Source organism: Manis javanica, chromosome 16 (genome assembly GCF_040802235.1).
Source record: "Manis javanica isolate MJ-LG chromosome 16, MJ_LKY, whole genome shotgun sequence".
Classification (NCBI taxonomy): domain Eukaryota; kingdom Metazoa; phylum Chordata; class Mammalia; order Pholidota; family Manidae; genus Manis; species Manis javanica.
Window position 1 is genome coordinate 4,692,012 of NC_133171.1, and position 17,872 is coordinate 4,709,883.

Consider the following 17,872-nt stretch of genomic DNA (forward strand, 5'->3'; position numbering starts at 1 on the left):
TGATGGCTGGAAGAGCTTTCCTTCTTGTTGGTTTGTGGCCTTCCTCTCCTGGGAGAACAGTGCCCTCTAGTGGCTTGTGCTGGGCAGCTGCATGCAGACAGGGCTTCTGCTTCCTGCCCGGCTGCTATGGAGTTTATCTCTACTGTTGCTGTGGGCATTGCCTGGCTTGGGCTGCTCCTCCAAAATGGTGGAGCCCCATTGGAGGGGAAGCTATTTATCTCAGTAAGGGGTTTCTGTGTTCCCTGCTGCCCAGGGGGTTAGAGTGCCCAGAGATCCCCAGATTCCCTGCCTCTAGACTAAATGTCCTGGGACGCTTCCTTCCGATGTTGAGGTCCCTGTTCCTTTAAGACTTCCAAAAAGCACTCTCTAGAAAAAAAAAAAAAGCCGTTCCGTTTTCTTTGTCTTATGGCGCTGGCCTCAGGGACCCGCTCACCGGTCCTGCCACTCTGTTTCCCTACTATCCAGGCCCCCCCGCATGCACTGTGTCTGCTCTCTGGTCCGGATGGCTGGGGCTGGGTGTTCAGCAGTCCTGGGCTCCCTCTCCCTCCCACTCTGACTCCTCTCCTCCCGCCGGGAGCCGGGGGTAAGGGGCGCTCGGGTCCTGCCGGGTCGGGGCTTGTATCTTACCCCCTTTGTGAGGTGCTGGGTTCTTGCAGGTGTGGATGTGGTCTGGATGTTGTCCTGTGTCCTCTGGTCTCTATTCTAGGAAGAGTTGTCTTTCTTATATTTTCATAAATGTATGTCGTTTTGGGAGGAGATTTCCGCTGCTCTACTCACACCACCATCTTGGCTCCCAATACCTCATTCACTTTTATCACATCAGGCCACATCTTTCTTTTCATTTAATACACTGTATTCCTAAATGTCCTGTTGTGGCTTGTTTGTTTTTGTTTCATTGTAGCAAGTTGGACCTAATAATTAATGTCATAGTTGTGAGGAACAGTACCGGAAATGTAACATTTCATCTCAACATATTTTCCCCATGTTTCTAACCTTATTATGTGTGAATGTCTGTGATTGACTTGCCTTCAGGGAGATGAAATCCCAGTGCAGTGAATTTTTTCTGAGCGCGTGCACACACACACACACACACACAGCTTGGCTGGGAAAATGTTCTGTCAAGATATCTCTTGGCAATCTCCCTAAGTGACACTTGCTGCTCATGATGTGTGCAGTGTGGGCATTTAATAATCACTGTTACCTACAAAATACACACACGCATAGCAGCAACCACAATACCATCCTCTAAATCAATACATAATCAATTATTTTTCACCTTTGTCATTCAACTGAAGGATTACACTATTTAAAACAAAACCAACGAAACCTTAGGTTCTTTCTTTCTACCTCTTACAATTTCAAGCTCTAAATATCAAGGTCACATTCAAAGGCAGGAGAAAGGGCCAGTGGGGATTGAGTTTTCTCCTTGTTTTTTGTCTTCTACTGGGGAGATTATTAGCATCCTCAGAATCCTTGCAGCAACCTTCCCTTTCTATCTCATTGTCCATTCCTGGGTCAGATAGCCACTCAGTAGCAAGGGGAGTTAGAGACAGGAACATCTAGAGTTTTCTTGCCTCTATAGTTGAAGGTGAGGCAGGGACAACCTGTTTGGAAGGTGCTTCTGGGTGGCCAGCTAATGATTGCTATATGGCCCATACAAATCTTACAATTATTTTAATTAGCTGTTTTTTGCTGATTCACAGAAAGGAGGTTCCCCAGTGCTTCTCTGAATTTATATTAGGATTCTTTGGTCAAAATGACATTTTAATATGAATTTCTCAAATAAAGAGAAGAGTACGCATGGATAGATATAAATAAAATGGTAGAAGATAAAGAATAGAACTGGCCTGTGGGCCTTCAGGATGACTTGACCAAGGGACTCAATTGCTCAGTCTAGAGCCTTCTTTCCCATTGTCATAATCTGATGTGACATAGCTGGTTCCATCTCATTCAGATCTCATTAGATGCCACCTCCACACGGTGACCTTACATATTCACCCAACAGTCTCTCTATCTCATAATCCTGATCTGACCTTTTCATAACACAAGTTTTTGATGTTATCTTAATTTTTTAAGTAAGCTGCATGAACAGATGGCTTAGTCCTCATGATACCTACCATTGGTGTGAGGGAGTCTCTCCCTGAGCAGCAGGTGGGGGTCCCTGATGACCACCTGATGGCAGAGGAAAAAGACCAAGCCTAGTTCACAGATGGTAAGTGCAAGTAGGAAATGGATTGCTGCTGAGTACTACTCATCCAGGGGAGCCCCTGCCAAACAACAGGCAGGGAAAATTCTCCAGTGGGTGCATGCTTCCTGGTGCAACGAGTTACCATCTTTGTGTTCAAAGTTAAGTAACCCAAGGAACCAGACACATGTACTTCACTGGCAAGGCCACAGTAAAGACAAATGGCCTGCCTAGTTAGACAGGGGCCTGGGAGGGAAAAGATGAAAAAATATGGAATAAAAAACTGGGGTGAAGAGGCATATGAATTTGCCTTTGTGTGGATAGAACATGTGCATATCTTTATCTTACGTGTTAATATCCACCCTGGGAGAAGCATGAAACAGACAAAATAGCTATTTAATGTCCACTAGTCCCTATTATTGACCACATCAGTGCTGGCATGGTAGAGTCATAACCAAACACACAGGTGGATGAGACAGAAGTTATACATGGGCCTAACAGTATGAGATGCCATTCACCATGGCTTAAATTAGTCACTGCTGCCAAATGTCCAACCTGCCACTAATAGCAACAAGCCTGTTCTGATACAGCACCATCCCTCAATCGGACCAACCAGTCACTTGGTGGCAAGCTGACTATATTGTACAACTTTCCCCTTGGAAGAGGCAGCAAGAGGGATCAACACATTTTTCCGGATAGAGGTTTGCATTTACTGTTAACTGGGCCGTGGCCAGCGTCACTAGCTGAGGATTTACAGAATGACTGAATAACCCAGAATGCTGTTCAGCATTGCTTCAGAACAAGGTACTTGATATATCACAAAGGAGATGCCGCTGTGGGCATATGATTCACTAATCTGGGCACTTTTCTGCACTATACAGACATTTCCAGTCTGATAGGCTGATTGATGAACTGTTCTCTCAGAAGTGCAGCTGAGGTGTCAGCTTGAAAATGTCACCTTGTAAGGATAGGGCACCATCTCTTCCGAATGCAGGGTATACCCTGAATCGATGGCCATGATATGGGCTGTGCCGGCTCATAGAATAATTGGGAACCAAGAGCTAGATGTGGAAATGACCTCACCTTCAGTTACTCTTAGGGCAACTTGGAGAACTCATATTTCCCTACTCAATAATTTTAGACTTTTCAATCCAAGAGGCCCTGGTTTCCAGAGAAGGAACTTTTCCATCTGAGAACAGGTCCTTTGAGCTATGGTTACCACGAGATCACATCAGGTCCTCCTGCCAGGAAACCAGCAGTCAGGAAAAGAGTCACCACTACTGGCAAGGTTATTTTTGCCTTAACCTCAGTAGGAGGTGGAGCTGTTCTATGCAACGGGGACAGGCAAGAATAGGTTTGCTTTTCAGGTGATCCATTTTGGGCTCTCCTGGTCCTCACATGCAGAGTTTTAATGGCCAGTAGACAAGGAGAACAGCTACCACCTGAGAGGAGCATGCTATCTAGAGTTCAGACCCATTAGTAATCTTCATTTGGACCTCTCCATCAGACGAGCCATCTGGAACAGCAGTGGTACTGGTTAGGGTGAGGGGATCCTGGGATGCATGGTGGAGGAGGGTGATCAAGAGTTTCAGTTTTAACCTTAAGATCAACCGCAGCAGCTCACGCTGTAGCTGGTCCCACTGCTCTTCTGCACCTGGTTTCACAGGAAACAAGACTGACTGGAATCCATCAAGAGCTGTTACTAAACAAGAAGAGTTGACTACAGAAGCAAGTGGATCTGAGCCACAGCAGGGGTAAGTGGTGATGGGTAAGGGGGGGTTCACCCAGATCCCCCCATCAGGTGACACCTGCATTCTTGGCTGCTGAAGACTCAGATCAGAGTCCCTCTTTGGGAACTCTCCTCGGCTGCAGGAAAGCCTTCTCTGGATCACACCCTCCCATCAGGCAGCTGGTCGTTGCTGATTGACTGATGTGGAAACACAAAGGCCATGTGCCCTTGCCTCATGGTGGGACAACTCCCGAAGGCCACTGCAACTCCTGATCATCAGCTGAGGCCTCAGGACATCCTCCTGGTGGGCCAGGATTTCCTTCTACTCAGGTGTAGCTCCAAGATCTCTTCTCAATGGACCTTCTGCCTGCAACCTTGCCTTCAGGTGGAAGGCAACTACTAAGTAGAAGGGAACTAAACATTTCTGTGACTTATATTTACTTGCTATGCTATCTGGTTAGCATTATACTCTCAGATGTCCTCTTTGAACAAGTGTACTTCAGTAAGTGCAAGGATTAAGAAACTATCATTTTTATATGTCAAAGCTCAAAGTGACAAAAATAGCATAATACTTGAAATATAGGAGTATGTATACAGTATTAAATCAGCAAAGTATTTTGCATATTGCAATCATATTTTTGTTTCAGGATGATATTCTGGAATTATTTTACCAGATTTGGCTTTATTGTAATGTTTTATAACATGTTTAAAAACTCCTTTTTAAAAATATGCAGGCAAATCATTTATAAAAATATCATTTAAATATAACCTCAAAGATGCCAAACTATTTCTAGAAATGGGGCCATTATTTAAATGTTTTATAGGAAATTTACTATTTTTTTAACTTAAGATAGTAAAACTTCATTAAGATCCTCTATAAATAGTAAATTCACAACAAATAGGTCAATTTCTTACTACTTCTATTTCCTATCTGAATTGTAATTTCTGACATTCTAGTTCAGTCCTATCGGGTCCATGATCTATGACTGCTTTGGAACTATGGTTTAAAATATAGATTTGCTTGTCCAGGGGAAATGGTTAATTAAAGTACACTTCATGGAAGGTCAATTTCTAGAAACATCCAGCAGTTTTTGGTGTTTGCAGATGTTTAAATATGTGCACACATACATACATACATATAGAGATACAAAGACTCAAAAACTACTCAAAAAGAATTTAATTAGCTCTTTAATTTCTAGATTTCCTCAGAGCTATCAACACAAATTAGTTTTTATAATTGGTGCCTAAATAAAACAACTCAGGAGTAAATTAGAAAGAAAAAGTTAATATATTATATTATGTATTTTGTTTTACTAAATTTTGAGGACATATGTCCCTCTATTTTAGGTCTTCATTTAGAAGTTTTAGAAGAAAATATAGATTAATAATGACTAAAACTTTTCTTCTTGTAATTGCAAGGATTTAAATTTTATTTCTACAGCAAGGACACTTCTCTTTAAACAACTAGGGAGAGAGAATTTCTCTTGGGGAAAGTAGATACATTCTAACATCACAACCAATATTTATTACCACAGAGTATTCAAGAAAATATTATTTGTAAATGACAAAAATTGACGATCTAACACAGAAACACACATATTGAATAGAAGATAATATTTTCAAAAAGACAAACAGACTTGGGTCACCTTTGCTCCTTATTGTGACTTTGCTTTTGAAGTTTACTCTTATTGGCTTCTTCTGCGCTGGGTAAATTTTGTCTGCCCCTGCCCCTCCCACCACTCCCATTAGGAGACTGTCACTGGAAAGAACAGCAGAAAGAGTTGGGGAGTCTCTTTGGACTACTTCAGCACACTTCAATCCCTGTTTTCTCATTAGAACATTCAAGCTTTGGTGCCTCAGTGGGAATGATCAATTATTTCAATGTCAGTGGTGGTAATATTACCCCTAAGATTTAGCAATTTTCAAAGATCTTTTAACTTAATTAGAGGCATTTGTTATAAATTGAATTAAACCTGTTAAAAGACAATGTGTTATATTAAAAGTGTAATACCCAGATTGGCCAAGGAGACACAAGTTTAGGGGGAAAAAATCTAGTTTAAAAATGCTAATATCATCATGATGAAATTGTGAAGTTTTCCTTTTCATGAAGTTTTCTATAAGTTGAAAGAAAGGAGAATAATTTTATCTGAAACATTTTGGTAAATGTGTATATACCTATGTACATATACTTTTGTAAAAGTATTTCTTCAAATACTTGAAACAATGAAAAAGCAGTAGCAGATTTGAGTGTTTTAATAACTTTGTTAAAAAAATTAACTGATGCCATTTATAATCTCCTCATAATTATGGCATTTGAATAATTCATTTTTAATAAAAGTATAATCACCATATAACATTATATTAGTTTCATGTATACAGTATAATGATTTGATATTTGTATACACTACAAAGTGATCACTCCAATATGTCTGGCAACCATCTGTCACCATAAAAAGTTCTATATTTTTTTCTTGTGATGAGAACTTTTAAGACTTAAATTGTTGTCAGCCTTCACATATGCAGTACAGTATTGACTATATTCTCCATGCTGTACATTACATGCCCATGACTTACTTATTTTATAAATAGAAGTTTGTAACTTCTTGATCCTGTTCACCTATTTGCTCACCCCAACCCCTTCCCCCAAGTAATTCATTTTTGATTATTGCTCTGTCTTTCCATGTAAGTCCTTCCTTATGGTGATTTACTGTTACCTCATTTTCTTTTAAACATTGTATCACAGTGAACTTGCCCAGAATGCCTACCAGTCAAATCATTTCATGCTTGCTGTGCACTAAGGGGTCTTTCTCAGCTGCCATTTAGAAAATCCTAATGGTGTTTCCTAATTTCTTAGGTAACAAATTCATGGGCATGAGGTGTATGAATATTGAAATGGGTAAATTAAAGGTATAGGCCAACTGGCTGAAGCAGATCGTAGCTGTAACCTAAACCATATAGAAAACCAGGCATTTAAAAGTTATTCATTAAAAAAAAGTTTTCCATAATGAAGATTAACAGAGGAAAATTGAGGTGGGGGGAGGTTACACATTAACACATTAACAACTGTGTGTTTTTAAGTACCTACTATGCATAAGGCACAATGCTAAGGCTTGGGAATATGGCCATGAGCACAGCAGCAGCGCCTGACTTTATGCAGCAAATAGCGTCCTTAACTCACTAACGTCCCTGTCAGTCGGCCTTTCAGCTGAGCTCCAGTCCATCTGGAGGGTGTGTGTGAGCGAGCTGTAAACCTTCCTGCCAACCCCATCAGCCCCGGCTATTCAGAACCGCACGGATTGCAGAAATATGTAGGTTTTGCAATCAGACTAAAGTTAGGTTCAAATTTAGATTCTGCTCCTGGTTCTCTCTTAATAGCTGCCTGACCTAAAGCAAGTACCTGAAACTTTATTAGTTCTCATTTCCTCATCTGTAAAATGCTTATAGAAGCATGTGTCCTCCAAAGAGACCCTGTAAATTAGAGGCCATATGCATACATTATATGACAGTGTGTTCAATACATAGTAGCTGCTGCTATTACATCAGTTATTGTTGTTGATGCCCAAAATTCCATACCTTCCAAGTTCTTACCCAGAAACCGTTTTTCAGTGAAGTGAATAGAGGAAAAGAGCTTTGTTCAGAGGAAGTGGGTTTGCAGTTACATGCCACCGCTCTAATTCCTTTTTTTCTCAAAAGGGCTCCTGTTGGCATTTGGGAGTGTTATGGGCTGAACTGTTTCCCCTCAAACAGTATGTTTGAACCCCAGTACCTCAGGATGATACTTCATCTGGAAAGAGTATCACTGTAGACGTAATTTAGGATGAGCTCGCACTGGAGTAGAATGGGCCCCTAATCTCATAAGGCTGGTGTCCTTACGTGTGAAGACACAGATGCACAAAGGGAAGACAGCCATGTGGAGATGGAGGAGAGACTGGATTTATGCTGCCACTAGCCAAGGAATGCCTGGGAGGACCAGGCCTGGAAGAGGCAAGCAAGGCACTCCCCCTGCCCTCCACCAGAACCTTCAGAGAGAGCATGGCCCTGCCAGCACCTTGATTTTAGACTTAGAGCCTCCAGAACTGTCAGAGAATATGTTTTTGTTCAAAATCACCCAGGTTGCGGTGATGGCAGCCCTCAAGGATTAACACCAGGAGTAAGAGAATTCTTCACAGTTTTAGATTCCCAAAAATAACTCAGGAAACTTGGTGTTTGCCACTCCTCATGCCATTGTCACCACAAATATCACCCATGCTGTATTTCCGGAAGCTTCTATGTGGCTCTGTTCCTATTTGAGCAGTTCTGGTAGGTCACAGTCTAAGTCAGGACACTCCCCACACTTTCCTTCATCTTGCACCAGAGCAATGTTCCTAAAATACAAGCGTGGCATCCGTCTCCCTCCCTTTAAAAAACTTCAAGGGCTGTTGAGGGTGGCAGCATAGAGTCCACACTCCTTCAGATGGCATATGCCAACCCGTCTTCTTCACCAGCAGACCCCGTTTTTCCTTACAACTTCAGAATCTGTCACTGTCTTCACTTACCTGGACTTTCTCCACCCAGTTCCACTTATGTTCACTTTTAGAAATAGAACTTTATTTTTCTGAGAATCGCATGTGTGATGGAATACCCTCTATCCCAGCTTCCCTGCCTAACTTCTTACTCCCATTTGTCCAATTCCTCTTTACCTCATAGACCTCAAGAGAGAAGTATTCTCTGGCCCGGTTTGAAACAGGTGTCTGTCTAATGTTTTGTCATAACATTGTGTGTGTCACCATAATACTTACCACCAGGATTTCATTTGTCTTTTTGCTCACCAGTCTCTGCCAATAGAATGAAGTTTCTGTGGGTGAGCGACAGAGTTAATCATCCGGGAAAACTCGGAGCCCATCCGCACTACTCTTCTGCTGCCGTAACATCTTACCATGAGCTTATGGCTTAAAGCGATGCTAGTTTATTATTTTACAGTTCTGGAGGTCAGACGTCTGAAATTGTCTCACTGGGCTAAATGCAGGGTGTCAGCAGGCCTTCTTTCTGGATTCTAGGGGAGAACATGTGTCTCACCTTTTCCAGCTCCCAGAAGCTTCTCTCATTCCTTAGCTCATGGTCCCCTTCCTCTTTAAAGCCTAAAAATTTGGCCCTTTTTCTCACCACCACCCTCTGGCTCTCTTTCTGGTTGTCTGTCACTCCTGCTTCCCTCTTCCACTTTTTAAGGACCCTATGAATTTGCTGGACCCATGCAAATAATCATAATAATCTCCCTATTTTAAACTTAATTATTTAGCAACCTTAATTCCATTTGCTACTCTAATTCTCTTTGTCATATAATTTAACACTGCCTTGAGGATTAGGGTGTGGCCACATTTGGGGCAGGACATTATTCTGCCTACTATGTCACTGTAGGGCTTGACAAACTACATTTATTTAATGATGATCTGTTGAATGAGTGAGTTGTACCCAGTTAAAACCAGCTTCTACATAGGAGGAAACATGTCTTCCTCTCGGGTGTCAAAATAAAGCGGCTCGCTTTCAAGCAGCCTAGAGCTTCTTGGTCTTGGGGTTCCTGCCAAAGTGACCGAGTGGATGAGTGGTGAGGATTCTAGAGCAGAGTCAGGAGACAATGGTCAGAACGCTTAGCAGTTGTGTTAACTTAGGCAAATCACTTAATTTGTTTGGCTTTAGTTCAGCTTCTGCAAAAGTATGAAGGGTTATGGTGAGGCCGCCTCGTCATAGATGTGCTGTGACCTCTGCATGTTTCTTTGACACTTTCATTGCAGTGACTCCTGCATTTCATTTCATGATGAATATCAAATCCTGGAAAAAGCCTCTGAATCACTGAGGATATCCATAGTCAAAAACTTGTTGATAAATAAAACATGGTAGAAAAAATGGGTAAGAAGAATTACACAAATGAAAGAATTACACCCAAATGAAAGGATTACACAAAAACAAAAACTTGATTAAAAAATGCTCCATCTGTAGTTATACCAGAAGAAGGCAATATGGAAATTTTAATGCCATTGATTGATAGTGGCTTTTTTTAAAGGATTATTATGCACAGCTGATGGGGTTGTATACAAATTCCTAAGGACTCCTGTCCCCTGTATAAGAGAGTTTAAGAATGCATTCCATGTTTTTGTTGTCTTTTCAAAGCAATTTTAGTTCTCTTTTTTTTTTTATTATTACACTGATGGATCATAGAAATCTTGTTTGATTTCAGGTCTCTATAAGGATTGGGCTTGGAAGGGGGATACATGCGTGTCATATGAAATGTGGCTGAAGTTCAGAGAAATAGGTTTCATTTAATAGCTGAATACTGCATGACCTCACCATTCTTCTCCCCGTCTGGCAGCTCACCCCGTGAGTAACAGAGGAGCTGCCTGCGTGAACTGAGGAGTAGCTGCTGGCCTCAATGTGATTTCGAGGTGATCTGTGTGCTCCATGGTTTCCTTCATAACCAACAAATCAATTCTCACTATACGTATTACACACCCCAGTGGCAGAGGCCATTTATTATCCTTTTGATGGTCATACTCTTTGTATATAACCAAGAAAGATTACAGGAGAAGGAAAGAACAGTTGCAATGTGGATGAAGATATTGTATCATGGCACTGCATTTTATAATGTGCCTTGCATGTATACAAGAATAAAAAAGATGCTTTCTTTCAAGGCAATTTTGAAACATGGACACAGAATTTGTTTAGAATGAAATATATTTCAAGTACAATATATGGAGAGAGAGCTGTGGATGTAATTCTATATCAGTGCACACTTAGATTTCAGGTGCAAATTCAAAATGATTAAGAGGAAAAGACTGTCACTGTCATATTTTTTGTCATATGGGAATTGTTATGAGGCTATACTAGACTAGCTTTGTGCAGCTAATGAGTTTTTCTATACATCCTTTTATTTCGCATCATCTAGCCTCAACTGATTCTTTTATTAATTCCTAATTTTGCAGTATATAATTTTTTAAACTCTAAATCATTGATTCTAGGTTATTCCTAGTTCTTTGAATCCAGATACTAGAGTCATCATGGTTAAACAAAACAAATATTGAATTGTGTTGATTAGGCATATAAGATAATTAATTATTTTGTGTTAGATATTAGTGGTACACAGTAAAATTATAGTATTATTTGCCCTAAATTAAATGTCCCATTAAACAAATGTGTGTATTTGAATGTGGGTGGGAAACATTTTACCAGTGAAACTAATAGCAAAAGTATGAATTTATAGTGTCTTCTGTGCATAAGCATTTAAACTGCTTAGTCATTTATATCAATGACTATGAAAAGAACAGTGGAAATTTCCAAAGGTCAGAAAAGCTACTGTCTTTTCTGTTTTGCATTATTTGAGATTTTCCAGTTTTTTGCAAACAACATCATGCCAAATCTGTATCTGATTTTCTCTTCTCTTTGAAGAAGCAAAACAGTGACAGAATAATTAACTGAAGAGGAGCATACACAGAATATTTTGCTTCAGCCATGTAGAAAGTTCTGGGTTTCATTTCATATAATGGTAAATGTAGTAAGGTATTCTGGGATTCTCTAAGAGTCTGTTCCCTGACGGTATTAATGTTGGTAAACCAAAGCCTCTTGGAAGCCTGTTTCCTGTTTAACTGTTTCTCATTTGTGTCATTGAGAAGCATGCTCAGTTCAAAGACTGCACATAGTTTTCAGTTTGATGATGCTCTACACCTTCATGGCAAAATACACACAATAGCAACATAAAGGAATTATCGGTGTCACATTCAGTGTCTGTGCGGACCTAAAGGCTAAAGTCATGGGTTGGAATTCTAAGGGGAATAGTGGATTTTACTTTAATTTCTCTTGTTAGTACTTTTTTCCTCTCCCCTGCCAAAACCCTCCTGTTTCTATTATTCATCTTCTCATGGTACAATTGTCATTATGCTTTATAGTCTTCAGGAAGATACGGGCTTCTGTATATGCAATCTTTTGAATCTGTCTATGAGTTCCATTTCTGTGTTCTCACACTGCCTTAACCTGCTGTGATTAGTTACTTAGTCACTGAACTATTTATTATAGTCCTAGCTTTTCCTTTGGTAACATGTTTATAATCAGGATGATTTTTGGTTGAGGAGTTTACTGAATTATTATAGAATAGAATTAGACAACCTAATCCAGGAACATGGAGCCTAGTCATTATAAAGATTCATTACTAGTTTAAGAAAACTGACATTTTGTTTGCATTTCCCTAGTGATTAGTTACATTGCAAATCAAAATTACAGTGAGCTATCACCTCCTTACCAGTCAGGATGGTTAACATCGATAAGACAATGTAACAAGTGTCAGGGAGGATGTGGAAAAAAGGGAACCCTCATACACTGCTAGAAGGGTTGTAAATTGGTATAGCCACTATGCAAAGCTCTATGGAGGTTTCTCAAAAAACTAAAAACAGAAATACCATATGACCCAGAAATTCCATTTCTGGGAATTCACCCAAAGAAAACAGAATCACTAGTCTGAAAAGATATATGCAGTCTTATGTTTGTTATGCATAATGCATAATAATGCAACATTATTTACAATAGCCCAAATAGCCATTTTCCAACAACCAAAACATCCATCAAGAGATGAATGGTATATATACACAATGGAATATTACTCATCCATAAAAAAGAACAAAATTTTGTCATTTGCAACAACATGGATGGACCTCAGGGTATTACGCTAAGTGAAACAAGCCAGGCTGAGAAAGAGAAATACCATATGATTTCACTTATATGTGGAATCTAAAAGACAAAACAAAGGAACAAATAAACAAAACTGAAATAGACTCATAAACGCAGAGAACAGATTGGTGGTTACCATAGGGGAGGGAGGTGGGGGGATGAGTGAAATAGGTGAAGGAGAGAAAATTAGTGAGAATGTTTGGTGTCTTGCCCAAGGTGATAGTCACATGCTTGTACACACACATCAGAATTCATCAAGCTGTACACTAAGATCTATGCATTTTACTGTATGTACCTCAATAAAAAAATCTATTTTATTAAACTGATGATGGTTTATACCAACAGTTAATTCAATAACAAATATATACATATACAGGTTTATATCTCTTGTAAAATAAAAGGAACCCCATCACCATTTAGAGAGGTCTCCTACATTTCTCGGGCTTGATCGAAGACCAGCTCATTTCAAAGCAGCTCAGGTAAGTATTGGAAGAAGAGAAGCAGGGAGAAGTGGGAGATAGTATTTATTATTTTGTGATAATAGCAGAGCAATAGCACTGTTTGAGTTTTTTTTATGCATTTGTCAACTTCATCACCATCCTGACCCTAGAGTGTGGGCCCTCCAGGCTCCCTTTTCCATCTGAGGAAACCAAGGTGCAGGGAGGGACCACACCCAGGCAGGCAGATCCCAAGCTGTGCCTTCAGTCACTAAGCCGCGGCGACTCCCCTGGATGTGTCCCCACACAGTGTCTGGGGATTGGGGGGGAGAGGAGTTCTGCCTTCACGGTCATTTTCAGCTGGACTCTTCATGTTCTCTCCTGAGGAAACTGTCATTTTAGAAACCTTGAAAAAATCTCTTATGCTCTCAATACCAGAGAGAGGAAACCAGAGCTAAATCAGAATACCTTGCATGCAATTATTTTATGCTTACTTTCAACAAAAAATGCCTGTATGGTGTTAAGGAATAGAGTTCGTAAGTTTTGAATTCTCATTTATATATATTTTACTGGTATATTGATAACGTATTTCAATTTTTTAAATGAAATAGTTAACTTTATGATTAAAGCTCATCTTCATAAAGAGGGATCATTGTGGGTAGATGAGATAAGCAGGAATGTATTATAGATAGTAAAGATTTAAAATGTTTATTGCTTGTAATAATTCATTTTCATATTCCTTTAAACATTTTTAGTGTTGTAAAATGCTCATAACAAAAATGATCATTTTAACCATTTTTAAGTGTATTAAGTGTACTTACATTGTTGTGCACCCAGTCTCCACCTTTTTCATCTTGGAAAACTGAAACCCTAGACCATTAAACAACTCTCTATTTCCCCTCCAAGATTCCGGCAACCCACATCCTGCCTTCTATCTCCATGAATGTGACTGCTCTAGGGACCTTATGTAAGTAGAATCATACCCTTTTTGTCTTTTTATTATTGGTTTATGCCCTTAACATAATGATCTCAAGTTTCACCCATGTTGTGCTGAACAATACTCCATCTGATGGGCAGTTGGTTGCCCCCACCTTTTGACTGTTGTGAATAATGCTGCTACAAATGCAGGTGTACAAACATCTGATTGGATCCTATTTTGAGTTCTTTTGGATGAATACTCGGAAGGTATATTGCTGGATCATATGGTGATTCTATTTATAGTTTTTGAGGATCTGTCATATGTTTTCCCTAATGATAATACCATTTCACATTCCCACCAATAATGCAGAAGAGTTCCAATGTTTCCACACCTGCATCAATTTATTTTCTGATTTTTTTTTAGTAGCCATTCTAATAGATGTGAGGAGATATCCCATTGTGGTTTTTATTTGCATTTCCATTTCTCTGTTTCTTTATGTTCTCCTTTAATTATCCTTTATAGCAAAAAGGAACATAAATAATTGAGTCCCAAGTATTTAAGAAATAATTTAAATAAAATTTACTTTCACAATGTCTTTACTATCATTCTGAAAATATTTTGCTTTTGGTTGCAATTACAGCTCAGGATTCATTATTTCTTTGTAGCTGTCCTTCAGCTGCTGATAGTACAAGATCTGGAGAATTCTCCAAGCATCTCCATTTTGCACTGGAATTAGTGTTTTTGGAACTTCAATTAGCGCAATGGCAAAGCCAGGGCTCCTGGTACACTATCCTGCTGATGGCCTCTCCCTGGTTCCTGAGGCTCTCCCTGCATTACCTCAGCCAGCGGCTTTTCCTCCAGGCCATTTCAACTCCTGTTACAAAGGGAGTGCTTTCCCCTGAAAGTCAGAGGAATGTATTTTCATCTTGATCGGCCAAATGAAAGTACAAAACTCCTCTCCTTTCCATTTACCATAAGACCTAAAATGCAGGTATGATTTGAAAAGACAAACATCTCTTTATCGAAAGGCAGGGATGTCTATTACAGTTATACTCTCATCTTATGGGCCTGTATATACAAAGCATAACTGGTACATCAATATTTACTTAACATTTAGCAGATTCAAATATGTTCTAATATCCAAACAGAATCCAAAAAGGAATTTAGCAACAATATTTTATTCTATTTTGATTTTATAAGAGTGACTTAGGCTGAAGGTACTTTAGAAGTAATATATGATTTATCACCTATACTCGGAAAAGCAAAGATTGCTTCTTCTGGAAAATGATTGAATTCAAACAATTACCAAACTCAAGCCCAGGCTGCTTTCTGGGCCATTATCCTCTGGAAAAAGATAACATTTTAAAGGTTATCTCTCCATAAACATGATTCCGTCGACACTATAGATAGACATACAGATAGATATCAATACAAATAAAATTCATTTTCTCAAATATAGATGGTGCAGATAAAAATAAAGATGTGTGTATCTTTTCAATTAGGAAGATAGCAAATAACCTTAAGACACCATGGAAATGACTATATGTGTATATTATATATATCTTGAAATTAAATTGCAAATGTTTGAACATTATAGAAGATGAGAATTTATATATACTGAATAACAGTATCTTCAAGGGAGAATTTTTACATAGACATTATATTCCTTTCCTTCCTTTTTCTTTCTTTCTTTTTTTTCTTCCTTCCGTGTGAGGGTATTCAAAGCAGAAAGGACAAATGTTCTATGCTTGAGCTCGTTGCTTTTTGGCTGTCAGCATTCTTACTTCTTCCATAGAAATGGAAGCTCTTTATTGGCTGTTAATAAAATAAGATTTCCAAAAATGACTTGACAACCCAGTTTATCCAAACTCTTAAGAAACAGAGGACTTAAGATATGGTAGGAAGTTTGCTGGCTCTTGTCTAGACCCACAGGCTTGAATCAGACTGTAGCTCCATGTCCTTTCATAGTTATGAGACATGACAATAACTACACAATGAGCGTATCTTCTGTTCTTCTCTGTGTTGAGTCCTCTGCTAAGAAATGTACACACACATTATTTAATATTCACAACAGCATAAGAACAAAGCATAGAACTTCCTTCAAAGTGAAAATTAGGAAGTGGTTAAAATGAAGAAGTCTTTTTCGTAGAGACCTGGCAAGTAGGATACACAAGCAGGATCAATGACAAAACAGCTTTTCGAAGGCTAAAATGCAGGGGAGGGAAACTTAGAGCATAGTGAAGTCTCACTTTGCATGGAAAGAGGGTGCCCAAGCCTGGGTCAGGGCTGCTTGAATGACTGGGCTCACCTCCCATTCAAACCTTAGGTCCTTAGTTTATGTCCCATGGTCCCTTTTAATACAACTAAATGTGGCATTTTTGTTGTTATTGTATCTGGGCGGGGGTCTAACTAGAGGAATCACGGGCAAATTAATTAGCTATGCAAAAACTCTGAAGAATTACTTGATTTATTTGTATTTCTGATTTCTGTTAGAGATTGACCTGTTACAAGCCCACTGGTATATTTTACATTTCAAATAGCCTACCTGTGAGTATGTGTGATCTGCAGGGCAGTTCTTAGTCTATAGAATGCACTTCGCAGTGGATACAGTTGACATCCTCCCCATGGTTACATATGTCACTTACGAGAACAATGAACAAGGTAGAATTTGCCTTTTTCTGTAAAGGGAGCTGTTGATGTGGTACAAAGAGGTTGGGAAAAGATGAAGACTCTTAACCCTTAATTTTGGGGTACTATGGTTAAGTTTATATTAAAAAATAAAGTACATAGTTTCTTAAATTATTTTGTATACCAGTCATCCTGTATAATTCCGTTCATTTGGACACATGCGATTGCTTTGCTTGCCCACAGATTGCGTTTTTCCCTCCTCACTGTGGAGCTTTGCTCCCCAGCATCTTCACTTCACGCCGGAGAAGAGTTGTTTGTGGCTGTGGGGGGACCTTTCGTGCTGCATGTGGTGAAACTTCCTTTGCTTCTGATCAGGTGGGTCTATGAGCTACTGTTTGCCTGTCCTGATGTCTTGTCAAAATTAATCATTACCATGGGCCTTTGGACAGTTCTGGACCCACTGGCAGTGTTCATAGTGGATGTTGTCCTGAGGGTAAGTCAAGTAAAATAATGGGGATATGACTTCTAGTCATAGAACTCAGCTTTAGGGCTTAAATCTGTGGACATGGGGAGTTTCAACAGTAATGAACAAGTCAATATTCATTTTAAATTGAAGTTACGTTTCTCCTCATAATGCAATATGTCTAATATAATCAATTTAACTATAATTTAATAACCTTAAGTAAACACACAAAATAAGCAGGAAATAATGGGGATCAAATCCAAAATAACTGATATATTTTTAAAATTGTTACAAAGAAGCTTTATTTTGTAACTGTTTGTTGGTAACTCTTTTTAATATTAAGGATTTTCACAGCCAGACTTTATGAAAAACTAATCAGACAGTAGTTCCTTTAATCGGTGAGGTAATTGATTGCTTTATGATGTAATACTCTTCTGCAATGAATGTACTCAAGAAGAGGAGCTTTTTAAACACTTCTAAGTAATAACTTAAAAATAATTACTCCAGTGGCATTTATTTTGATTTTTGTGATACTTAAAAAATGACACAATAGTGTCTTTCACCCTAAAATATATAGTTTTAGGATTTTTGTGGTACTAATGTGTGTGATGATGCATTAACACTGCTAATAATGATTCTACTATTTGAAAAGCAATCTGTGCTTTTCAAACACCTTCCTACAACTTACTTGGTTATGTATTTACAAGAACACTGTAAGTTGATGGTAGAAACATTCTTCTAATTTTAAAACTGGGAAAAACCAGCCGCAGAATTACATGACCTGTTCAAGGCTGTATAGCCAGCATATACTACAACTAAGACT

General features: G+C 39.1%; 1 protein-coding gene across 1 annotated transcript in view; it reads left to right on the top strand.

Moving 5' to 3' along the window:
* Positions 1 to 17,872, top strand: part of LOC108390565 (uncharacterized) — a 298,944-nt gene that overhangs the window by 195,244 nt on the left and 85,828 nt on the right. Inside the window, 2 exon segments of the mRNA XM_037011044.2 lie at positions 14,624 to 14,848; positions 16,830 to 17,079. Of these exon segments, the coding sequence (XP_036866939.2) occupies positions 14,624 to 14,848; positions 16,830 to 17,079 (475 nt within the window).